The sequence below is a fragment of the Rhinoderma darwinii genome, chromosome 3, assembly GCF_050947455.1.
Source record: "Rhinoderma darwinii isolate aRhiDar2 chromosome 3, aRhiDar2.hap1, whole genome shotgun sequence".
Classification (NCBI taxonomy): domain Eukaryota; kingdom Metazoa; phylum Chordata; class Amphibia; order Anura; family Rhinodermatidae; genus Rhinoderma; species Rhinoderma darwinii.
Genome location: NC_134689.1, coordinates 133,837,836 through 133,864,951, shown reverse-complemented (window position 1 = coordinate 133,864,951; position 27,116 = coordinate 133,837,836). Strand labels below are relative to the sequence as shown.

General features: G+C 40.3%; 1 protein-coding gene across 1 annotated transcript in view; it reads right to left on the bottom strand.

Annotated features, from left to right (window-relative positions):
• The window catches only part of LOC142750387 (dynein axonemal heavy chain 3-like), a 1,255,980-nt gene that overhangs the window by 345,718 nt on the left and 883,146 nt on the right, over window positions 1-27,116 (bottom strand). Inside the window, exon 47 of the mRNA XM_075859390.1 lies at window positions 7,044-7,226. Within this exon, the coding sequence (XP_075715505.1) occupies window positions 7,044-7,226 (183 nt within the window). The remainder of the gene's footprint in view (window positions 1-7,043; window positions 7,227-27,116) is intronic.

The window sequence follows — 27,116 nt, the reverse complement described above, 5'->3', positions numbered from 1 at the left end:
TATCACTACACCGTATACCTGCCATGCATATAATAAGATTAAACTGTTCACCCTAATTTAGCAATACTGTAAATCCTTGTTTAGATCACCCTGTCACATAGTAATAGGACATGCAGTGACTTTCACGTAACGGATTCACTTCGTGAAAAACAACGCATGTCTGAATACCCCCATTGAATTTCATACGGCCGTGTGGTGTCCGTGAAAAAAATGGACATCACACGGATGTGAAATGTGCTCGTCTGAATAAGGCCTTAACCTGTTGCCGACACAGAACGAGAATGCTCGTCCTGAGCGGCGGGTAGTTCGCGCATTAGGACGAGCATTCTCATCCTGTGTGACAGCCGTCTGTGCGCCCAATCGAGAGCGGGGCAACGGCTGTAATACACAACCACGGACCCCCTCTGACAGCGGAGAGAAGAGAAACATCCTCTCTCCGCCGTTAACCCGATGAAAGCTGATCGCGGCATTCAAGGAGGGGGGACTGCACTTTGATCGCGTCACAGAAAATACTGTGACGCGATCAAAGCCCATAACTTTTATGGCCAGACAGCATATAGATCTATGCCAGTATATTACAGTTACAAAATCAAAATGATAAATCCCTTTATGGGTTTAAAATAAAAAGTTAAATGAATGTAAAAAAAAAATTATGATAAATAAATAAATAAATAAAAAGTAAAAAAAAGACACAGAAACAAATTTTTTTTTATAATAAATAAACTTTTTAAAATATAAGTCCCAAAACATGAAATAATATAGACATATTTGGTATCGCCACGACCGTAACAATCTGTACAACAAATGTGTATCATTATTTATGATGATCGGTGTATGGTGTAAAAAAAAAAAAAAAAACTGCTGCGGAACTGCTTTTTTTCTGCAATTTCGTCAAAATACAAATTTATAGAAATTAAACGATAATGTATTTGTACCAAAAAATGGTACCTACATAAAGTACAACTCGTCTCGCAAAAAAACAAAGTCTCATACAACTACGTCGTACAAAAAATAAGAGAGTTATGAGCGTCGGGACGCAAAGAGGGAAATATAAAAAAATGGTTCTGTCCTCAAGGCCAAAATTGGCCGTGTCCTTAAGGGGTTAATACTACTGGACCATCAGAAGTATTCCATTGAGGATAACATGGCTCATTTCGCATGAAACGCATCGACACAAAGTTCTATACTGAATATACATCCTTCATATTGTATAGACTTATTTTTTTATGAACCAAGACCCACACAAAGACCATTGCCTAGAAGTCTACACATACTATATAGGAAAATATCCCCATCTGATTTGCACTTGTGTACGAGTCTGGCAAGATTAGATTTGGCATTAGCCTTTGCTTTAATCTTTTTCCCAGTTGCATCCAGTTGTCTAAGGCCTTATTCACACAGTGCAGATGTGATGAAGATTTTGCATGCATTTTTTTAAGCAAAAAAACAACAAATAATTTTGAAAAAAAAAGTGTTTTTATTTTGTAAAACATAAAAAAAACTATATAAATTTGGTATTGCCGCAATCGTGAAAACCCGCTGAATAAAGTTTTTATGTTATTTATACCACACGGTAAATGGAGTAAATTTAAGATGCAAAAAAGAAATTGCAAAATGTATGTTTTTTTCCATTACCCCCCCAAAAAAGTTAATAAAGTTAATCAATCAATTATATGTATCCCAAAAAGGGTGCTATTAAAAAACACAACTGGTCCCGCAAAAAAAAAAAAGACCCTATAAAGCAATGTCGATGGAAAAATAAAAAAGTTATAGCTCTTTGAATGCGACGATGAAAAAACAAAAAAAATTGCTTGGTCACCTAAAATAGGCTGGTCACTAAAGGGTTCAAATTTTAGTTTGTGGATTGAACAATATCTGCATTATTGATGATTAAAGGGATATAACCATCTCATAAAGCGATGCCATATTACTAAGAGGGTACACACAGACCCTGAGAATTAACTGCTGTTCTAGCCCTGCATTCCCTTTGTACGTAGTTTGTTCCTGCACAGCGGCACTCCCAGCCACTGGCGGCATGGACCCATTTACTTGAATGGAGCCAGCCTGGAGTTCCCTGCACAGTGGCAGTCAGCGCTACAGCCCCTTCTTTCTCAGGATAGGTGGGGGTCCCGTTAGGCTGGGTTCACACGACCATGTTACGTCCGTAATGTACGGAACGTATTTCGGCCGGAAGACTCGCACCGAACACAGTGCAGGGAGCCGGGCTCCTAGCATCATAGTGATGTACGATGCTAGGAGCCAGGCTCCCTGCACTGTGTTCGGTCCGGGTCTTCCGGCCTAAATACTTTCCGTACATTACGGACGTAACATGGTCGTGTGAACCCAGCCTTAGGCCTCATGCACACGACCGTATTTTTTCCCACCCGTAAATACTGGCGTAAATACGGGTCCGGTGTCACACGTATTCGACCCGTTTTGCACCAGTATTTACGGACACGTGCCCGTAAATATGGGTCCGGTGTCACCCGTATTCCACCCGTATTTACGGTCACGTTTTTGGTGGCAAAATAGCACTGCACTAATCGGCAGCCCCTTCTCTCTATCAGTGCAGGATAGAGAGAAGGGACAGCCCTTTCTGTAATAAAAGTTAAAGAAATTCATACTTACTCGGCCGTTGTCTTGGTGACGCGTCCCTCTCTTCACATCCAGCCCGACATCCCTGGATGACGCGGCAGTCCATGTGACCGCTGCAGCCTGTGATTGACCTGTGATTGGCTGCAGCGGTCACATGGGCTGAAACGTCATCCAGGGACGGCCAGGACGTCGGGCCGGATGTCGAGAGGGACGCGTCACCAAGGCAACGGCCGGGAGACCGGACTGGAGGAAGCAGGAAGTTCTCGGTAAGTATGAACGTCTTTTGTTTTTATTTTTTACAGGTTGCTCTTTATTCTGATCGGTAGTCACTGTCCAGGGTGCTGAAAGAGTTACTGCCGATCAGTTAACTCTTTCAGCTCCCTGGACAGTGACTATTTACTGACGTCGCTTAGCAACGCTGCCGTAATGACGGGTGCACACATGTAGCCACCCGTCATTACGGGAGCTCCATAGACTTCTATGGACTGTCCGTGCCGTTATTATGGCCTGAAATAGGACATGTTCTATCTTTTTTAACGGCACGGGCACCTTCCTGTGAGAAAACGGGAAGGTACCCGTGGCCAATAGAAGTCTATGAGCCCGTTATTACGGGTCGTAATTACGACCCGTAATAACGGGAGTTTTTACGGTCGTGTGCATGAGGCCTTAGTTGTACTCCCACCGATCAGAAAGTGATGGCATATCCTAGTGATATGCCATCACTTTATGAGATGGGAAAATCTCTTTGACATTGACTGTATATGGTGTTATGAGTTTTCCTGTAGAATGCTAAACTTTAAGTTCTTTTTCTACAATTCCTTGAAGTATCAAAACATTTCTGCTCACTTTTGTACTAGTACCAATAAAATGCACATCATTTATCAGCTGTAATGAACAAAAATGTGCAGGCTTTGTCAGCCTTTATTGCTTCAGGGCAGATGAGATCTGTTATTTATGGTTATGGCAATTCTTTTTTTTGCTTATTTTTATTTTTTGTAAAGGAATGAAAATGACAAAAATACACAGAAAAAAATAATGTGTCAAATTGTATTTGTTTATGATATTTTGTAAAAAGTTGGTCTGTTATGAAGACTTTGGTTCCATGCAATTACAATATGAAAGATAAAGTGGACATATTTATACTTCATGAATGCCAAACTGCTCCTTTTGCAGCATTTAGACTGGATTCTCACAAACACTAAATTTTGCTGCTTTTTACGTGGTGTTTTCGTTGGCATTTTTCATATTTTTTTTAGGCAAAAAATGCTGTAGCCGGATGTTACTTTAAAGGGGTTTTACCATGAAGGACATTTATGACATATCCACAGGATATGTCAAATGTGAGATAGATGCGGGTCCCACATATAGGACCCGCACCTATCTCTAGAACGGGGCCCCCTAAACCCCATTCCAGTTTTTGGTGCTTATGCTGTCTCCCGGCCACTTCCTGACTTTATGGTCGGGAGTTACGGAAACAGCGTAGGTCGTTTTAGCATGCGAGCTACGCTGTTTCCGTAATTACCATTCAGTTCTATGGGACTTACGGAATAAGCGTAGCTCAGCGAGTTACGCTGTTTGCTTAACTCCCGACAATAAAGTCAGGAAGTGGCCGGGAGACAGCATAAGCACCAAAAGCTGGAACGGGGTTTAGGGGTCCCCATTCTAGAGATAGGTGCGGGTCCTAAATGTGGGACCTGCATCTATCTGACATCTATCTCACATAGTTTAATGATTTATATTTATTAACTATTTTTTGGGGGGTGATAGAAAGCAACAGTAATACCACCATTATTTTTTGCTTTTTAAATTTAAATAATGTGTTACCTTTATTCTATGGGTCGATACGATTTTAGCAATACCAAATCTGTGTAGATTTTATTATGTTTTACTACTTTTGCACAACAAAAACTATTTTAAAAGAAAATAATTATTTTTTTCCTCACCGCATTTAAAGCGACATCATTTAATTTTTTGTTTGTGTGGGCTTGTTTTTTGTAGGACAAGATGTAGTTTTTATTTGTACCATTTTGGGGTACATTGGTCTTATTGATTAACTTTTGTAAAAAAAAACTGAGGAGTGGGATAGAAAAAAAATGAATTCCGTTGTTTGTTCTTTTTACCTTTTTTTACTTGTCATTGACCATGGGCTTTCGATAACAAGCAAACGTCATTGTTTGGTTTATTACAATCATGAGTGTATCATAGACGTGTATTTAAAAGAAAAATTACACTTTGACAAAATAAAACCACTTTTCATGGAAAAAAAAACGTTTTCTTATTTCTTTTACTGTGCAACATTTTTTTAAGGATCTGTATTAGACAATAATTAAGCACAATAGGCATGCAGCCATGATAGGCATGGGGGCCTTTTTTAGGCCCCCAGCTGCCATAGCAACCCTTCTGTGGCCTGCCCTCTTTAAAACACTTAGATGCCGTGGTCAATATTGACCGCGGCATCCAAGGGGTTAAACAGTCAGGATCATATGTAAGTTCGATCCAGGCCATTAGAGCAGGTGCTCGGCTGTCATTAGACAGTTGAACACCTGCTCCTCCCAGGACACCCGTACTGGGCTTATTCTGAGGTGACATAAAAAGGTTTATGCATTGGAATGAGACCCCTTGGTGACCACTGTAAAATGGCGTATTGGTGGTCACTAAGGGGTGAATGTTTGATTGTATATTTAAATGTTTTGGAACTTTTTTATACCTTTTAGCTTTCCATACACATTAGATAAATGTTAGCGGGTGCCACTGATTTTCTATTGTATCTACCGAAAAACGAATTTATTTGAGGGCAGATGTATTCTGCAAGGAAATAAGCCAATGTTTAAAGTGTCTGGCATAGGCTTGCCTCTTATTTACTCTATGATATAAACATGCAAAGTTGAGTATGCATGTTTATGGGAAGGTCGTGCTATACAGCTGTTGAATAAACAAGTTTTTGCCTAACTTCTGATTAAGGCAACTAGATGCTTTGTCGGGTTGACATCTACCAGTCATTTGTCAGCCAAAAATATAAGGCAACGGGAGGAATTTGATCCCTGTGTTCTCTGCAGGATTTCTATAAGCATGTTTGTTTCAGGAGTGTGCAGAAAACTCTGCAAACTGGCAAACAATGTGGGCAAATATATCTCCTGTTTGCTTATATTGTGCATTTCTAGCTATAGCGTCCTTTTAGGAACTTTTTTTTACAATTTATCACGATTTTAAACTAATTGAAACCAAATACTTAACATTTTTAATTTCTGATTGCATACCTCCGAACCGTTCCGGATTCCAGGCACTGTCCCACAGTCCAGGGTGGCTAGTGGATTGTCCCAGTTTCAACTGTATCTGTATCCTCAGGACACAAATACAATTGAATTCAAGCTAGACACAGCACCCACTGTAGAAGACCTGCAGAGGGATCTCCTCCACCCTTTGTGGGAACAGGGCTCGGTTGAGTATTGATTTTATTCTATTATTTTTATTAGGCACTATGATGGCATTATACTGTGTGTATGGGGCAGCTATGGGAGCATTATACGGTGTGGGTGGCAGCCATAGGAGAATTATACTATGTGCTGGACCATTATGGGGGCATTATACTGAGTAGGGACCACTATGGGGCAATATATTGTGTGGGGGCACTATGGGAACATTATACTGTATAAGGGCCACTATGGGGGGCATCATTCTCTCTGGGGGCACTATGGGAGCATTATACTGTGTGTGGAGCACTATGGGGGAATTATACTGTATGAGGCTACTATGGGGGCATTATAATATGTGGATAGGCACTATGGGGGAATTATACGTGGGGAGGCACTATGGGAACATAATACTGTGCGGGACACACTATGGAGGCCTTATACTAAATTGGATGTGTTGAAAAGGGAATTGGGCAGGGTTAGGGGTTAGAGGCAAGGCTTAACGTAAACAAAAATTGCAATACCGCGCTTCGCGCACTGCATGAGTTGTCCCTCATTACAATACTCAAAAGTTGGGAGGTAAGCTGATTGTATTTCATTCTAATTTCTATACATGTTTATGAGGGCAGCCATCTTGCAGGATCTGCCGCTGTGAGCTGAGTTTATACATTTGCATTACAGCGGCCACATAGAATTTAAAAAAAACAAAGAAAGAAAACAACTTCTAGACTTCTATTGAAATGTGTTTTCAACATATTGTGTGAATCCAAATGTTTTTATGATCATTATTCTTACTGAAAACTAAGCTCAGAGTAATAGAATGCCGCTCTATTGTTCAGAACACTTATGCATTAAAATACATATTTCTCAGCTCAATTATTAATGGTCAATGTTATGGTGGTTGTGTCCCAGTGACCAAGAAAAGTATATGTGGGGCAATGCAAATGCTCAATATTCCCATAAGGAAAATCCTTCTTGTTGGAAATATCTGTTTGTGCAGTGACTGTGTGTGAAGACATAAGAATGAGGCAAACTTACATTTTTAAGTTCCTCAATGTCCAGAATTTCATTATAAAACCTCTCAGACTTCTCAGCATTTTTGGAAATCACATAATCCCCAAAGAATAGATTGCGCATGTCATCGTCCTGCATTTCTCTCCCGATCACCAGGTGAGTAAACAAGTGAGTCATTTTCTCTTTAAATTGGGACTGTACAACATTCTAAGGAAACAAATCACAGAAAAGAGTGTGACAGTAATTCTTATTAATAATACACAATGTTTCAGCCTTCCGATAGTATCCAGGATATGGATAGAAACCTTGTAATTATTTAGGCAGATGAAAATTACAGCGAGCCAATAATTTACTCTTGTCTTTTTCTCATATTACCCATGACCTTTCTGTCATGTGTTAATATTTTAATTTATGTGCATGACATTCAACAATCCCTTGGCGGATTTTTTTACAGATGTATAACAAGACAAAACGAGTAAACACATCACGAAAAAATCCAGCCCATTAATATTTTATACAACACTGATGTTTGCATTCCTATACAAAAATATCACATTTATAACACGCCATTTTCCAATATATCTCAATTGTAAGGACTGAAATCACTGGATAAAACATTAAAAAATAAATGTTTTTACTGCACATACAAGATAGGTTACTACGTAGTTGCCAGCAATCCACAACATAACCAGAAGATGCACTGGGTATGGATTTGATGTAACCCGTGTATTGTTTTTATTGCTTTTGCAGAACATTAGTAAATTAGTTTCTGTGTTTAAAATGATCCAATTGTAATTTTAAGGAAGACTATTAGAATACTATGACAAATTCCTTTATTTGTCTTTTCCAATAATTGCATGTTAAAGGGGTTGTCTGGTTTTGAAATCCCAATTTCAAGTACCCTATTGAGGAATTCTCGGTTTTTAGAGGGGAAGTTAATACTCATGTTTCTTTTCTATTAGCAAGTGAGCATGTCCTGCTCTGGAGGACCCAGTACATCCATGCATTACATTGGCAGTCCATTGATTTCAATGAGAAATGTGCAATGCCTTCATTCTCCTTTAGTGGCACTGCAAAGGAATTGAACACCTGCTGTTAGATTTTCCCACAGATTACAGCTGATTGATATGTACATATATTCATTCTTGCTAACAATAGCATTATTGCTCATTTTGTTACAATAATTGTTCTATCTATGTAAAAGATGATAATGACCTATTATATATTCTTATATTGTATATAATGGCTACATATAAACTAGCTATCCTCATATGGCTTGTGGCTTGGCAAAAATCCCAAAGCCAGCTCCAGCAGGATCCGTACTTCCAGTCATAGGTAATCACGAAAGCTCACGTGACTCGGCAAAATGCTGTAACATAAGTTTTAATACATTTCAAAAGAAATGCAGCACTGCGAGCATCCCAATAATACAAAATGTATTTGTTCCCATTTTAAAATTGAATGCAAAAATAGCCGCCTACAAGTTTCAGTCTTTAAGAGCCCTTACCCATAGCAATAATGATAAAAATTGAGTTTTCCTATAGTAAAAATCAATAAATCAACATTTTCCTACTAAAGCATGTCATTCCCAAAGCAAAATTATAAAAATATATATATACTGTATATATATATATATATATATATATATATACACACACACACACACACACAACACACACACACACACACGCATATATATATCGTTATATGTATGTAAATATATATATATATATATATACATATATATATATATATATATATATATATATATATTTATTTTTATTTTCATACATGACACAGGGGTTCTAAAGCTTTACTAAAATAAGTGTTGTAAAATATACATATTAATTATATCAAATGTTGATCCCCAAGATCATGTTTTTGTGGACTGGCTGGAGACCAGCAGTATACAGTATACCGGCATGGTTTGCCCATTGCTGGCTTTATGGTCCAGATATACTGTACAGCACCCACCTGCAGTTGCAGTAAAACTAAGCTGAAGCATAATATTTTATTTTTAAAAAAAAAAAATTATTTGATTATCTATCTTCTGTATTGTCACTATACAACTTTATCTTCTGGTTAAAATAACTCTGCTGGCTAATAAGAAACTTTCTTCACTGAGGTCTCCATAGCTACTAAGACTTCTTGCTGTTGTTTGCTCATGATAGCTGAACACTGCTGGAGATAATCTTGCTGCTTTTTGTGACTTTTTGTCAAGTGAATACTGAATACAGCTGAATGTGCAGGAATTATTAAACTGACCACCATGAGGTTTATGAGGTTTTTATTTTGCATGTGCATTTTTTTTACTCCCCATGTTGAATATGTTTTTTTTATTTATAAATGAGAACTTTATTAGTGTACATTTTCTGTATCCGTCAACTAGATTTCAGGCAATTTGGGGCTAATGCATTAAAGAAGCACTGTAGCAAAACCGTCACTCTGAGTTATGCCTAGAACAGGGCATGAGGGGGTGGTGCATGACACTAGGATTTAAGATCAAATTAAACAAAGTGCCCCTAGAAGTGTTAAGGCGCCCAAACACATTAGTCAAAACTCAGCTGAACCCGCCGATTTCAGGCTGTCGGACTACAAACCTGGCTGACAATCTAATGTATATGTAAAGATCTGAAATCCAATGGGAGCGGCAAACAATACAGTTCCCAATTATAGTCAGATCTAATGCAGAGTACGGTACACAAGTAGAGAGAACAGCCGTGGTCAGACGTAATTCAGAATGCTGTACACAAGTAGAGAGAGATCAGCCATGCTCAGACGTAATGCAGACTTTGGTACACAGGTAGAAAGATAAGCACAGGAAAGCTGGATCACTGACAAGCCAGAATAATCAGGCAAATGAAGTACTAGGCTGTGGGTTAATATAGGACAGCAATTAACAATGACTGGCCACAAGGCAAATGCAATTCTTTAACTAATAACTAATGGTAGAAAACACATGGCTGGAGAAAGCTAGAACAAGCATAGGGTGTCCAGACTCCAAGTCCAGGTAAGTTCAGTTCATGACATTGTTTAGGGGCCACCCAACTCTCCCTGACGGCAGATGTCAGAGAAAAGAAGTATCAGGCATGTTGGGTTTCAACATGCTCAATACTTCCAACAGGAGATAAGCTGTCTGGCATCTTCTTATTCACCCCTCTCCATTGAGACAAACACAAAATAAGCAGACGAGCGACATATTCATGGGGGAATTGGGACAAAGAACAAAGAACGGTCAGCTCATTTAGCCAATGGTTGTATAATATGTATGGCCATCTATAGTATGTACAAAAACACAAAATGCTAAATAATTGTAAAAAATATAAAACTTAAAGGTGTTTTCCGAAAAGAGAAAATTGATGGCCTATCCTCAGGATAAAATCTGCTGCCCAATTAGTCTACTTGCTCATTCCAAAACCTAGAACTTTATCAGTGTGATAAACAAGGGAAATATGGTTTATGATGTTCAGAACAATTAAAGCGGTTTTCAAGAAAATTGATGGCCTATTATCAGGGTAGGCCATCAATATATGATTGGTGGGGGTCCGACACTTGGTGCCACGCCAATCAGCTGTTTTGAAGGGTCCGTGGCGCTCTTGAAAGCGCTACTACACCTTAATTCCATTTACTGCTCAATACTGTCAAACACTGAAACATTTACAGTAGTGGTTTACAGTATTACAGTCTTCGTCCATTCAAGTGAATGGTAGAAGACTGTAATACTGCGAACTGCCGCTACAAGTGTGTCAGCATTTCACAGTATTGAGCAGCGTGAGCTTCGTAGGGGTGGCAGTCCTTGCACAAGCGCCGCACTCTCTTCAAAACAGCTGATCGGCGGGGTTGTCGACAGTCAGATCCTCACCGATCAGATATTGATGGCCTATCCTGAGAATAGGCCGTCAATTTTCTCTCTGCGGAAAAGCCTTTAATTGTTCTTAACGTTATAAACCATATTTCCACTTGTTAACCACATTGATAAGGTTCTAGGATTTACAAGGAGCAGGTAGACTAATTGAGCTCCAGGTTTATTCCTCCCACTTTGAGGCAACTTGCATAAATCGTGTTTACAGATTATACACAGTAGCATTCCTTTGACATTTTTTCTTACTTGTCACAGTTTCTACAGGGACAATAATTATATGGAGCTCTATATTATTTGGCATTATGATGTATAGAAATATGTTGTTAATTACCAAGACTACATCTTGTAGCCAGAAATGTCAGTGTTTGAGATTTAATTAGTATCTGCAAGGATCTATTTCTAAGTGACTCATTTAGTCAATTTGCTAGAGCAGGACACATTAAGTTAATTGTCTTTAGCGCAGTAGTTTGTAAGTTATAGTGGAGAAGCAGTCCGCCTCAGAGCTGTACTGACTGTGGTTGCTTGACAAACAAATACAGCATAGCTAACAAAGCCCCCAGATAAATTCACTTTATGCTTTCTCCTAAAACATGTTGCACCCTAGACAATACCAGATCACTGTTTTATAACATTTCAGACTCGAAGATTCATCAACAAGTTGGGACAGCAGCTTCAGACTGTTCAGAATTTATGTCTAGAGGTATATATTTTTATCTCCCAATAGTTGAAACAAACTCTAAAAAAAACAAACATGCCCTGACTGTGCTCATCCATACAGTTGACCTAGATGCAAAATCTCCTGATGTTTCGGCAGAAGAGGTACATTTTTCTTTTATGATCGATTCCCTGCTTATAAAGAACATGAATAATTAGGGAGCAGATGCCATACCTTTCATTTCACAAAGCACTACTGGCTGTGAGGACAATTTCTGTTAAATGACTTGCCAGGCAGCATTGCCCCTGAAGTATAATTATGAAAGGCTAGGGTATGAATATTGCACATAATGCCTGGATAAACAATGCCACCTATATCAGTGATACAACCTGCTGACCCACTTGTCATAACATAAATATTAACCAGCAGCTGTGGCTTTTCACATCAGATATTTAATATTTTTAATTGGGTGATGCAAAAGCCAATGAAAAAAAATAGAAAATAAAAAAAATCTGTTTTATGAAAATCAAAAGCAGAGATCTAGTTGAGATATATAGGAACAATCTTTGCAAAGGGGCAGTTATGAACTATGAAATTACCCTTGCCTAAGAAGATTTAGAACAACAATTTATATTAAAAAGTGTTTATTATGAAATTGTATTTTGATGCATTAAAGAGGTATTCTCAGCTCAGATATTTATGGCATATAAATGTCTGATTGATGCAGGTCCCACCTCTAGGACCCACCCCTTTCTCTATATGGGAGCTTTATGATCCCCTGTCCAAATCTTGTCCCACTGCAGCCACTCTTCAGCCACTGAGTTACTAGGTGGCTGGGAGTACGGAAACATCCAGCTTACTGAGCTATGCCGTTTCTGTAACTCCCATGAAAGCATATGGAAGTTGCGGAAACAGCGTAGCACAGCGGGCTATTATTAGCCGCCAGCACAACCTACTTACCCCTGGCATCCGCGACTGCGGGACCAACTCTTCCTGCCGGCATCTCTCCTCCTGGAGACGCCAGCGCACACGGCTTCAGTTCCCCACTGCCACCCATAGGGTGTGCGTGCTCCACCTGGCCTTGAAGGGCCAGCGCGCGCACCAAAGTAAAAGTTCCCTAGCCAATTGGGAGAATGGAGAAATTTGCTGGGGGGCGCCATACATCCTATCATCAACTACACGGACCACAAGAATCTTACCTACCTTCAGTCTGCTCAATGTTTAAATCCTTGTCAAACCAGGTGGTCGTTGTTCTTTGCACAATTCCAGTTTGTGCTCCACTTCCATCAGATGCTATGTCTCTATTGATTGAGACAGATGACTCTGAAGAGACTCCTCAATATATTATAGATCCTTCCAGGATTTTTTCTGTCAATCCTCTTCAAATTAGAGACATTCCCTGAGGGAAGACCTTTGTTTGTCTAGCTGACAGGAAAAAGATTCCCCGTTGGGGACACAGTTCCAAGCTGGCTGGGCACTCTACCATTCATAAAACTCGTGACCTTATTGCTCGTCAATACTGGTTGCCCACGCTGCCTAAGGCTGTTGTGGACTTTGACTCTTCCTGTTCTATCTGTGCCTCTAATAAATCTGCTCACTCCAGACATGCTGGCCTACTCTAACCCCTGTCAGCCCCCTGGCTACATATTGCAATGGACTTCATAACTGACCTTCCTCCTTCAGCTGGATGCACTACTGTCTGTGTGGTGGTGGACCGTTTATCTAAGATGGTACATTTCATCCCACTAACCGGTCTTCCCTCTGTTCCTCATCTGGCAAATTTCTTTATACTACATGGATTGCCTCTCCATATTATGTCTGATCGGAGGGTATAATTTACTTAAAAATTCTGGAGAGCACTCTGTAAACTCCTAGATGTAAAATTGAACTTTTCCTCTGCCTATCATCCTCAGTCGAACGACCAAGTCGAGAGAATTAATCAAATATTGGAGAATTACCTTCGTCATTTTATTTCTGTTCAGCATGACAACTGGGTGCAGCTTCTTCCCTGGGACGAGTTCTCCTACAACAACTACACAAGTGAATCTACTGCCTCCACTCAATTCTTCATCGTATACAGCCAACATCCACGTATTCCCCTTCCAGTGCCTGCTACGTCTCAAGTACCCGCAGTTAACTCTGCATTACCATCCCCAAGAATATGTAGGTTTAGTCCCAGTTCTGGGTGTATGTGCAGCGTAGGTTCCCACCTCATAGAGGTCGCCATGTCATGGCTGGTGGGCTCACACAATTTGATCAAAATATGCGCTAAGAACTTCTCTATTGTAAGTAGATTTTGCAGTAATGCATATTTATTTATATTCAGTGGCATTAGTGTTCGCAGTGTGCTGTCGCCATACTCTTGTGTGCTGTATAAATTTGCAGTCGCAGGCGTTCTTGCACCTGTATACACATTTTGTTTCATTTTGCTGGAATGTGCTGTTCAAACTTTTGTGTTGTTTATGTGATTCATATATGTGAGTTTAGTGACTGCCTCCATTTTTTGATCTTGCACTCCTCCCATTCTGCCTTGAGTGATTTGAATGAGTTTAATGCTGGTTCCTACCATCCCAAAGAATATGTAGGTTTAGTCCCAGTTCTGGGTGTATGTGCAGCATAGGTTTCCACCTCATAGAGGTCGTCTTGTCGTGGCAGGTGGGTACACACAATTTCTCAAAATGTGCGCTAAGAACCTCCCTATTGTAAGTAGATTTATCAGTAATGCATATTTATTTATATTTAGTGGCTTAGGTGGCATTAGTGTTCGCAGTGTGTTGTCGCCATTCTCTTGTTTGCTGTAACTCTGCATTTGGAGATTTTCTTCATATCTGGCAGCAGACCAGGTCCTCTATCCTACAGGTGGTCGACCGCATTAAGAGGAATGCTGAAAGGAGGAGAAAAGAAACTCTTCAGTTTCTTCCTGGACCCAAGGTCTGGCTATCTTCAAGAAATATTCTCTTACAAATCTGCTTCCAGGTTCCTCTGACCTATCGAAGTCCTGCAGCAAATAAATCCTTCAGCTGCCTCCTACTCTCAGAATCCCCAACTCATTTCATGTGTCCCTCCTTAAGCCTGTGGTCCTGAACCGCTACAGTAAGTCTCCTCGTTCTGAAGTTGCTTCCGGTGGTTCTTCTGACAGCTTTGAGGGGAAGGAGATTCTGGACTACAAGAGGGTAGGAGGAAAGACTTTCTATCTGGTGGACTGGAAAGGTTGTGGTCCTGAGGAGCGGTCCTGGGAGCCAGAGGGGAATATCAATGCTCCAATTGTCATAAAAAAGTTCCTCCTACTCTTCGGACGTAAGAAGAGGGAGCATAAGGGGGTGTACTGTTGTGCCCACGGTTACGGACCGCCGTGCTGTTAATCTACTTACCCCTAGGCAGGCATGACCGCGGGACACTTTTCCTGCCAACGTTCCTCCTCCTGGAGACACCAGCACACGCGGCTGCAGTTCCCCACAAGTTCCCTAGCCAATACCTTTGCGCACTGGACTATTTAAAGGACCTTGCTCTTCCCCTCCTTGCCTGAGCATTGCTTGTATTCCCGTGTTCAACTATAAAAATGGTCCCTTAATTGTATCCTGCTCCCAGTGATACCGTATCCTGCTTCCTGTATCCTGTTGCTGTGTTTGTTCCTGAGCCTAAGCCTATTGTTGGAGTCGTGCATCCCTCATCTGCCACGTCTGGTGTCGTCTGACACATCTGGTGTCGTCTGCCACGTCCGGTTTCATCTGCCACGTGCAGTGTCATCTGCCACGCCAAGCATCATCTGAGCCACGTGTCTGCTACTTCGTGTATCTGCCAGATCATCATCCCAGGTACTCTTATCCGAGAGACTGTTATTGACTGTTGTTTGGCCAGCTGCTTCTCCGCTGCAGCAGAGTGGCCTAGTGGGTTCACATACCCCACAGACGTGATAGCTATGCTGTTTCCGTAGCTCCCGAGCTCTGTTCTAGAAATAAGTGCGGGTCCCATAGCCTGTGCATATACCATAAATGTCAAAGATGAGAAAACCCTTAAACTACAAATAATGAAAAGCATAACTTTTGTTGCATTTTTATAAAAATATAAAATTAAAGATATGTCTACCTTAAATAAAAAATGTAAATAGGTTTGATTAATAATAGTTTACTTGAATGGTTGGCCACATCCTCTTCTCATCTCTTAATCTCTAATATCATTCTATCCAAAGCCACAACACTGGACTCTCATGTTTAGGACAAATATGAAACCCTGTTAATTCTGTCTTTTACTGTTTATAAATTAATTATCCTTCTAAGCATACCTTATATAGATGAGATTTGTACCTCTCAGCCAAAATGTTTTGGGTTCATTGATTTTAATCACAACCTCTGATGTATGCTGTAACTTATTAAAAGTTGCATTTCAATGATAATATCTTTAATAAAAAGAACATTAAAAAGAAAAGAAGTGATATGAAAGTATGTTTGAAGAATACAATATTTGAGGGAGATTGTGAGGAATAGGATGTTAAAACCTTGTGGATGGAACTACAAAGGGAGATAAACAATGGAAAAAAAAATATTTTAGATGTAATCTGAAGACCACCCAACATCACTGAGGAGATGGAAGGTCAGCTTTATAAACAAATGGAGTCAGCTAAACAGGCTGGTACAGTGGCGATAATGGGGAGATTTTACATACGGTACCCAGATAATGGTTGGAGTTAGGGTTCTCCTTCAATTGCAAAGAGTAGACAATTCCTGAACTTGTTGCAAGATAATTTTATGGGCCAGTTTGTGGAAGACCCTATTAGAGGTGATGTTCTGTTAAATCTGGTAATTTCTAACAATTCAGAGCTTTAGAAGTGTCACCGTTCATGAAAATCTTGCTAACAGTGACCACAATAAAATTAAATTTTGTTTAAACTGTTAAACAAAAAGGCTTATTGGTAACAAGTATAAACGACAAAAATTATTTATTTTTTTTTTTATTTCAATATATTTTTATTGAGAAAAGTTTTATAACATGTGAGCTTGACATGTAGCCCGGCATAGATTATATAACATAAGAGTATGCGGCACGCAGGCCTTAAAGGAGACATAAAAACATATGGCAAGTACAATTGTAAACATGTTTGAAAGCTTCTTGAACCTGGCCATATATGGCTTTATTAAAGGTCTATCTGCCTTCCATGCCATACCTGTTCAGGCATACCCGCATTATCTAACAGGGGCAATTCTTTTGTTTTTGACAACTGATAAACAGTAACACAAATAAACCAATAAAATAAAATAAAATAACATAAAACAGGTGACCACCATGAGAGCTTAGTGAAGTAAATATATGCATTAGTAAGCTCCTCTTCTGCATATGAGATAGTTACCCTTGTACAGAATAGGTCAGGTCAGGTCAAGAGGGAGGGTGTCATAGTATGGCTATAGACGGGACTCTTAGTAAAATCTACCCAATTCTTCCACGTATTTAGAAATTTCACATGTGTGCCACTCTCCCACCCCGCAAGTTCTTCCATTCTGAAGATTTGTCTAGTTTTTTCTAGCCATTGAGATATTGTAGGCGGAGACTTAGAGTTCCAATTCATAGGGATGAGAAGTTTAGCTGCTGTCAGCAAGTGGGTTGCTAGAGAATGCTTAGATGGTCTAAACGAGATGTTAGGTAGCCATATCAGCACCAATTCAGGGGTAAGGCATATGTTCGCCCCACATATTACATTAATAAGTCTCCCAACCTCAGCCCAAAATTTCTGCAGGACTGAACAGTGGTACCATATATGTGAGATAGACCCCACCTCCACTCCACACCTCCAACACATTTCATCCATATTAAGCCTCCATTTATTAAGTAACTGAGGGGTTCTATACCATCTCGTCAATGTCTTAAAAGAATTCTCTTGGGTCTTAACACAACGGGAAAAACCCTGCGAGTTGGACAAGACCACGGAGACTTCCGAAGGGGTAAAGGTGACAGATAGCTCCTTTTCCCATGCTATCATGTACCCAGGTTTAGCCGGAGCTGCTAACTGAAGGAGTTTAGTATATATTTTAGAGAGGAGACCTTTAGGTAAATTGGGAAATATCAAATAATGTTCTAGCCAATTAATATCCCTTAGTGGTTGTGAAAACCTATCGCAGAATTCTTTACATACCTTATTGAAAGCAAATTCATGTATAAACGAGATGGGGGTGGGAACTGGTGGGGTTAGTATGTCCGCTAGATTCGGTAGGGCAGATACATTTTGTAACGTAGGGTATATTGAAATTCGCTGTAGATGGGACCAAGGAAAATGAATCGGGGTGACCTCTGCTTTCAGAAAGGCCGGGAGGACCCCCAGAGGCATGAGAGGAGAGGGTCCTAAACGACTAAAATTTAACCCCACATGACTTACATCTACTGTTAAAGGGACAAAAAAAATGTCGAAGAAGGGCATTTAAAAAATAAAAATCTGGGTGGTCAGCTCTAGTCTTTAAAATTACAAAGTGCTTACTAAAACCTGTAAAAAAGGTAATAAAATTGGCTAAAATACAGAATAAAAAGTCAGGTTTCCAAAGAAAGCTAAACAAATCCCCAAAAATGATTTAAGTATATAAATGCAAAAAAAACAAATGTCAGAGAATGTGTGTCCCCTAAATAATGGTAACAGGGAGTTGCTCACTGAGGATCAAGAGAAGGCAGAGCTACTAAATGAGTTATTTAGCTCTGTATATACAACAGAAGAAAGATTAGATAATGTTGGCGGTCTCAGTGCTGTTAATACCTTAATTTATATAGTGAATTGGCCGAATGTAGACATGGTCTAAGCTAAGTTAAATAAAATAAATGTGAACAAGGCTTCGGGACCAGATGGATTGCACCCAAGAGTTCTTAAAGAACTTAGTTCAGTTTATTCTGTATCCCTGGTCATAATATTTAGAAATTGTCTAGTGAATGGCTTAGTTTAATACAGTACCTATTTCCAAAGGGAAGAAATAGCAATGTTTCTATTACTGCAGATGACACCAAGCTACTTAATGTAGTATAGCCTATGTAGTGCAGCCTATGGAAGATGTTGATAAATTACAGGCTGACTTGGACAAACTGGAGCAGATTTACTACTATGTCTAGGTCTAGAAAGTGTATCCAAAATTTGATGAAATTGGCACAGTTTGGCACAATTTTGATGATTGAATCTCACTAGACACTTTCTAAAAGTGTTCTTAAAAGCTTAACAAGAAAGGGGTGTGGTTTACCAGAAAGGGACATTGCCTAAATGCACCAAACTGCGCAAAAAGTGCACCAAAAAACTGCTACACAATTCTGATGCAAAATAAGCAAAATCAAAAGTGGTATAAGGAAGAGAAAAGCATCTAACAGGTTATGCAAGATGCACCAAAATGATCATACCACTGTGATTAATTTGGCACATTTTGTGCCTGTCTGATTTAAATTTACGCTGTCTAACTACTAGATAGCATTAGTAAATGTGGGCCACTGGGTGTTTGGGCATCCATTTGCCATATGATATCCAATATGGACAGGTGTAAAATTATGCAGAGTGGCATAACTAGAGTCCTGTGGGCCCAAGGGCACATTTTGCAACTCCTCCCCCCCTGTTTGTTGCTCAGATGGAGCGGGTCTCAGTGGCATTGCTAGTCTCAAAGACAACATAGCTATAGTATAAGACAATTTTCTATGTATGATAATATAGCTATAAATTATACAGTAATAAAGTTACCAAATAATAGCATTATTTACAATACAAGGAACAACTATCACCATACCGTTACTGAACAAAACCCAGCATATGAAGGCCAATATTACCAATGATACCACTATACAAGGGACAAACAATGCCGCCACACTAGGACCATATATTACCACTACAAAGTGACTGGATATTACCACAATACTGTTACTGAATTAAATCTCCACACCATGATCACATATTACCGCCACGTATTGACTGAATAATACCACCATATTGTTACTGAATAAAATCCACTATACAAAGACCAATGTTACCACCATACAGTGGCCCTTTAGTACTAGATACCAGTCCTACACAGACACTGTGCAGACCATATAAGTGAATTCAGTACAATTACGTATAGTGAATTAGAGGTGACGTCTTCTCGGATTGGAGTCATTCACTTTTCGTTTTCTACCTCATCGGGACCAGACTGCCATAAAACTTCTTCCAGTCACAACTTGTCTCTGCAGAATTTATAGCACAGACATCATTGGATCCTTGATTTTCCAGCAAGCTCCCCAACTATTCCAAAACCGAAATAGTGACCCCTTTAGGCCCTGCACTGTAATAGTGCTCCTTTTAGTGCCCTACACAGTAATAGTGCCGCCCAAACAGTAATAGTGCGATCACATAGTAGTTATGTCCAACTTTTTGCTCCCACAAAGTAGTAGTCCTCTTTAGTGCCATCATTTAATAGTTAGGTGCCCACAAACAGTAGTTAGGCCCCCATATACTAGATAAATGCCCCATATAATAGTTAGGCCCCCTCATTAGGTAAATAGATGACCCTCATACAGTAATTAGGTGCCCCAATATAGTAGATAGGCCCCATATAGTAGTTAGGTTCCCCATATAGTAGATAGATGCCCCCATATAGTTGTTAGGTCCCCATATATTAGTTAAGCCCCCATATATTACTTAGGTACCCCAATATATTAGGTGCCCCAATATAGTAGTTAGGCCCCCAATATAGTAGTTAGGTCCCATATAGTAAATAGGTGCCTCATATACTATATATGTGTACCATGTAGTAGATAGGTGTTCCTATATAGTAGTTAGGCATGCATATAGAAGTTAGGCCCCCTACATAGAAGACAGGTACCTGTGTATAGTAGTTAGGCCCCTTCTTTATTAATACTGCCTTTTTTTGAGCCAATAAAAAAAACTTAAATTCACCTAAGTTCCCACGTCAATCTGCTGCATATTTGGCCTGCTGCCTGGCGCAGGTGGCGCGATGCAGTGACGTCTATCATGCTGCCTGCGCCGGACATCAGGTTGACATCCTCTGAATACTCAACATCATCAAAACAGACTGTGATTTACCAAAGTTAGTGGTGAGGCGATAATATCTGTAGGAGGGATTTATGGAATGAGAGCTCTTTGTGGATTCATCCCTAAGAGTATGATATCTAGACTGTATAGGATGTTATGTATGTTCATTGGTAGTACAATGGCTTTGGCGTACTAGTGTCTAGATACAGATGCGATTCGCAACTGAATCTAGCATGCCAACTTAGCTCTCCAAGAGATGAGGACAGCTTGTAATAATACGTGATATCAGAAATGTCATCGCTATATCCGTGTTTGATGTCTATGTTATATAAGTAATAAGCCGCTTGTAGTTCCCTGGACAACCAGGGACTCTATGGCATCTAAGGATTTGATTGGTTGCTTAAAATAGGGGCCGGGTGCTAGTCAAGGACGTCACTCCTTAGCCTTTATATACTTGGCGCCTCCCCGACGCGCTTGCGGCCAAAGCACCAGTGTCGTGTGCATGCCGAGGAGACACTAAGAGAGTTATGCTGACCACCAAATAATATTGATTAATGTGTAACCCCTGAGGACGCTCCCTCCGTTATATGGGGTGCAGAAATATGTAGGGGCTCCAATGAAATATTGTGGCAATAGATTATATTAACATTTGCTTTTTGATAGAATAGGTATTTGTAAACAATCAGGACCCTAGGGTCAACAGTCTCCTGATACCTCTAATCTATTCTCTGGTCTTTTTGCTTAAAGAGGCTCTGTCACCAGATTTTGCAACCCCTATCTGCTATTGCAGCAGATAGGCGCTGCAATGTAGATTACAGTAACGTTTTTATTTTTAAAAAACGAGCATTTTTGGCCAAGTTATGATCATTTTCGTATTTATGCAAATGAGGCTTGCAAAAGTCCAAGTGGGCGTGTTGAAAAGTAAAAGTACAACTGGGCGTGTATTATGTGCGTACATCGGGGCGTTTTTACTACTTTTACTAGCTGGGCGTTGTGTATAGAAGTGTCATCCACTTCTCTTCACAACGCCCAGCTTCTGGCAGTGCAGACACAGCCGTGTTCTCCAGAGATCACGCTGTGTCGTCACTCACAGGTCCTGCATCGTGTCAGACGAGCGAGGACACATCGGCACCAGAGGCTACAGATGATTCTGCAGCAGCATCGGCGTTTGCAGGTAAGTCGATGTGGCTACTTACCTGCAAATGCTGATGCTGCTGCAGAATCAACTGTAGCCTCTGGTGCCGATGTGGCCGACACGATGCAGGACCTGTGAGTGACGTCACAGATCTGCACTGCCAGAAGCTGGGCGTTCTGAAGAGAAGTGGATGATACTTCTCATCAGAACGCCCAGCTAGTAAAAGAAGTAAACACGCCCCGATGTACGCACATAATACACGCCCAGTTGTACTTTTACTTTTAAACACGCCCAGTTGTACTTTTGCAAGCCTCATTTGCATAAATACAAAAATGGTCATAACTTGGCCAAAAATGCTCGTTTAAAAAAAATAAAAACGTTACTGTAATCTACATTGCAGTGCCGATCTGCTGCAATAGCAGATAGGGGTTGCAAAATCTGGTGACAGAGCCTCTTTAAGCCTGCAATTAGAAAATTGGTTACAGGACCAATTTTTAAGTTCATATACGAATAAAGAAAAATTTTAATCGTTCATTCAGGCAGTGATGACATACAAAGAGTATGGTGAAAAGCTGTACCATGCAAATTCCCCTTAAAAGACAAGGTGGCACTCAGGAGAAAAAAAGGCTTGATCTGCAGAGTAGAACTATGAATCTGCGGAAAATAAAATCAATGCTTATGTAAATGTATAGAATTTTTGTTTGAATGTTGATCCAGTCTTTTCATACACATTCTCTTTTTTCAGCTGTACTTACTATGTAGCTATGTACGTTGTAGGTGATAGGTGGAAGAGAGTATAACTGTAGGAGCAGACTATACAGCAATAAAAAAATTGATTGGAAATGTGTGTACATTTTGTGGCTAAGATATATAAAGTAGCTATATGGTTGAATAGCTGAATGGCATAAAATGTTTAGTGGCTGCAGGTAAATTCCAAAAATCATTCTTGTCTTTCAAGAATATAAATCAATGGATGAGTACAAATGTTCAAAAATTTTCAATGCTAAATTTGTTCCTTAGTTGAAGCATAAAGTATCCTGATTCGCTTTGTAGCATGCACAATCAAAGTAACTCTGCTATTGAAGAGTAACCTTTGAGACTACAAACATGCTGTAAGAAAACATAGAAATAGTTCTTCGCTAGAGAAATCACAGACTCAGAGCTAGAACTATGACTGTGTAGTAGATAGGAAATATGAACAATGTCTTCAACACAAAGGGGCAAAACAGCCAGTAATTTGTACAATAAACACCGCTTTGCATACCATCTTTTTGTTTTATGAATAAAGCCTACACGACAATCATTAAACTGAAAGGCTGGGTAAGAGCCACAACAGTAAATAATTTCAAGCTCTACAAGCTTTCCATAAAGAGAAAAGAGAAAAAGCAGGTGGAAAATAAAAGACATAAGCATCTTCAAAGGAGCAATAGACTGGAAATGTACATGACTGTGCCACAATTGTTTTACGCTTTATTTTTGTGTAGACGTTTTGTAAAATATTAAAACATCCATGGAAACCATTAAATGACAACAACAACAACAAATATAAAAGGTTGTAGAGTTGGGTATTGTGCGTTGTTGCGGCAATATCAGAGAATTGACCCCATATTGCAGTGAGCATTGACCAAAAATGTCTACTTTGCCAACAATTAGGCCATGTTGGAAAAATACCACATTTCCTGTGGATATGCCATAAGTGCTTAAAATATGAATACCCCTTTTAAACCACTTCAGACCTTGATAGGCACACCAACGACTCCTATGCTGCATACTATTTGTTTCTGTTGTTTATTAAAGAGGCTCTGTCACCAGATTCTGAAATCCCTATCTCCTATTGCATGTGAATCGGCGCTGCAATGTAGAGAACAGTAACGTTTTTGTTTTTTTAAAAACGTTCATTTTTGGCCAAGTTATGAGCTATTTTATATATATGCAAATGAGGTTTGAAATGGACAACTGGGCGTTTTTTTTTTCGTTATGTCCAACTGAGCGTGTATTGTGTTTTTAACTGGGCTTGTTTATGTGTATGACGCTGACCAATCAGTGACCAGTCCGCGTCATACACTCCTCAACATCTGCACGCTCCTCTCCTGAAATATTCTGTGCTGCTGTGAACTCTGCTCTTACCATTACGTAGCTCTCAGTCTGTTACCTCTCCTCCACTCCTGTCCTCAATAACACCTCACATGATTGGCAAGTCACCACCCCGCACAAGATCCTACTGCACGGCTGACAGCCGTCAGCTGTATAGCTAACAGCACGGTTGTGTTGGAAGCGCGCCCTGCTGTATCTCACTTAGCAGCTGGGTGTGTTCCCCTCATCTAGCTGCTACGTTCTATCCTGACCACCGGTGAATTCTCCGTGCAGTCTTCGCAGTGCTGCTACCCCGTTTACCTTCGGGAGCAGAACGCGGCTCCTGAAATACTCTGTGCTGCCTTAAACTCTGTTGACAGGTCAGGATCCTGTTTTTTTTAAATGCTGCTGGGGAACCCGCTCGATCCACTATATAAGGCTGCGCCTCCATCCTCTTCTGCCCCAGTCACTTATTCCCAAGCACTGTAAACTTTCAGATTGGTTGCGCTGTGAATATTCGGAGAATGTGATTGGTTTATGTGCAGGGTAATGAACATACAGACAAGCAGTAGAAGACTGAATTCAATGAAATGCTCAGCCCTTAGTCAGTCTTCTACTGCTTGTCTGTATGTTCATTACCCTGCACATAAACCAATCACGTTCTCCGAATATTCACAGCGCAACCAATCTGAAAGTTTACAGTGCTTGGGAATAAGTGACTGGGGCAGAAGAGGATGGAGGCGCAGCCTTATATAGTGGATCGAGCGGGTTCCCCAGCAGCATTTAAAAAAAACAGGATCCTGACCTGTCCACAGAGTTTAAGGCAGCACAGAGTATTTCAGGAGCCGCGTTCTGCTCCCGTAGGTAAACGGGGTAGCAGCACTGCGAAGACTGCACGGAGAATTCACCGGCGGTCAGGATAGAACGTAGCAGCTAGATGAGGGGAACACACCCAGCTGCTAAGTGAGACACAGCAGGGCACGCTTCCAACACAACCGTGCTGTTAGCTATACAACTGACGGCTGTCAGCCTTGCAGTAGGATCTTGTGCGGGGTGGTGACTTGCCAATCATGTGAAGGTGTTATTGAGGACAGGAGTGGAGGAGGGGTAACAGACTGAGAGCTACGTAATGGTAAGAGCAGAGTTCACAGCAGCACAGAATATTTCAGGAGAGGAGCGTGCAGATGTTGAGGAGTGTATTACGTGGACTGGTCACTGATTGGTCAGCGTCATACACGTAAACACGCCCAGTTAAAAACACAATACACGCCCAGTTGGACATAACGAAAAAAAAAAACCCAGTTGTCCATTTCAAAGCTCATTTGCATATATATAAAATAGCTCATAACTTGGCCAAAAATGAACGTTTTAAAAAATAAATAAAATTTTGCTGTTATCTACATTGCAGCACCGATCACATGCAATAGGAGATAGGGGTTTGAGAATCTGGTGACAGAGCCTCTTTAACCCCTTCCCGACATGCGCCGTACATGTACGTCGCTTTCGGGAGGTACATGTACCGCGCAGTGATTGTGCGGGCTCATTAGCAGAGCCGGCACCATCACCGCGGGGTGACAGCTGTATTATACAGCTGGCACCCTCCTGTAACTGCCAGGACCGGAGCTACTCTCATAGGCTTGCTGTCAGTGAATAACTGACAGCGCTAATACACTGCACTTCGTATGTAGTGCAGTGTATTAGAGTAGCGATCGGGGCATCAGGCCCTCAAGTCCCCTAGTGGGACAAGTCAAAAAAGTAAAAAAGTTAATAAAAATGTGGTAAAACAATAAAAACACACACATTTCAAATAAAAATAAAGCTAAACTGACTTTTTTCCCATAGTAAGACTTTTATCATGGGAAAAACCGTAAAAATAAAAAAAAACTATACATAATTGGTATTGCCGCGTCCATAACGACCCAAACTACAAAACTATTATGTCATTTACCCCGCACGGTGAACGCGGTAAAAAAAAAACATGAAAAACCACGCCAGAATCTTTGTTTTTAGATCACATCTCCTTCCAAAAAATGCTATAAAAAGTGATAAAAAAGTCACATTTACTCCAAAATAGTACTAATAAAAACGGCAATCCGTCCCGCAAAAAATAATCCCTGACACCGCTTTGTGCACGCAAAAATAAAAAAGTTATGGGTCTTAGAATATGGCGACACAGAAAACAAATTTTATTGTGCAAAAGCCGCAATACATAAAAAAAACTATATAAATTTGGTATCGCCGTAATCGTATCGACCCGCAGAATAAAGCTAACATGTAATTTAGGGCGCACTGTGGATGCCGATAAAGAAAACAATAAAAAACGATTCCAGAATTGCTTGTTTTTGGTAATTTCCTTTACCAAAAAATGAAATAAAAAGTGATCAAAAAGTCGTATGTGTTCTAAAATGGTACCAATAAAATCTACAGCCCGTCTCGCAAAAAACAAGCCCGCACACCACTCAATCAACTGAAAAACAAAAAAGTTACGGCACTAGTAATGCGGTGATGAAAAAACATCTCAATGCGCAGGCCGGAGGGGAACATTCCTTCAGTTTCAGGGCCCTAGTATTTAGGAACTAGGAAAGTGAAGGGACATAGCACATAAGCTGGAAGCGAGGGCGCCCGTATTATACCAGCGCAAAACTTTCCCAGCAATATTTCCCAAACTACGAAGGAGAAAAAGTCCCCAAAATGTGCAGAGCGTTACAGAAGGGGGATAAGAAAGAAAACCGTTTATCAGTGTGACACCGGCCTGTGCATAACGGATTGCTTCACAGCGTAACACACATCTATGGAGAATTTTATTATTTACCCCATTATTATACCCTCTTATTATGCCCTGATGGACTCCGCACAGATTACATATACACTGATGTACTCCGCACAGATTACATATACCCTGATGTTCTCCGCACAGATTACATATGCCACCACATTATAAACGGAAATACAAGCAAAACTCAAACAAAACTACCAAACAAAATCCATGCTCAAAATGGCGGTCTATTCCTTCTTAGCCCTACAGCGTGCCCAAACAGCATTTTATGGCCACAATTAAGGCATTACCATACCCGGGAGAACCCGCTTAACAATTTATGGGGTAAGATTCTCTAGGGGCACAACATCTTGTGTGGTGAATGGGCAGATCAGTGGAAAAATTGAAATTTTCACTTTGCACCATCCACTGCGTATTCATTTCTGAAAAACACCTGTGATGTCTAAATTCTCACTACACCCCTTGATAAATGCCTTTAGGGGTGTAGTTTCTAAAACAGGGTCACTTTTGTTTGGTACATCAGGGGTTTTGCAAATGCAACATGGCGTCCGCAAACTATTCCAGCAAAATCTAGGCTACAAAAGATAAATACCGCTCCTTTTCTTCTGAATGCTCCCAT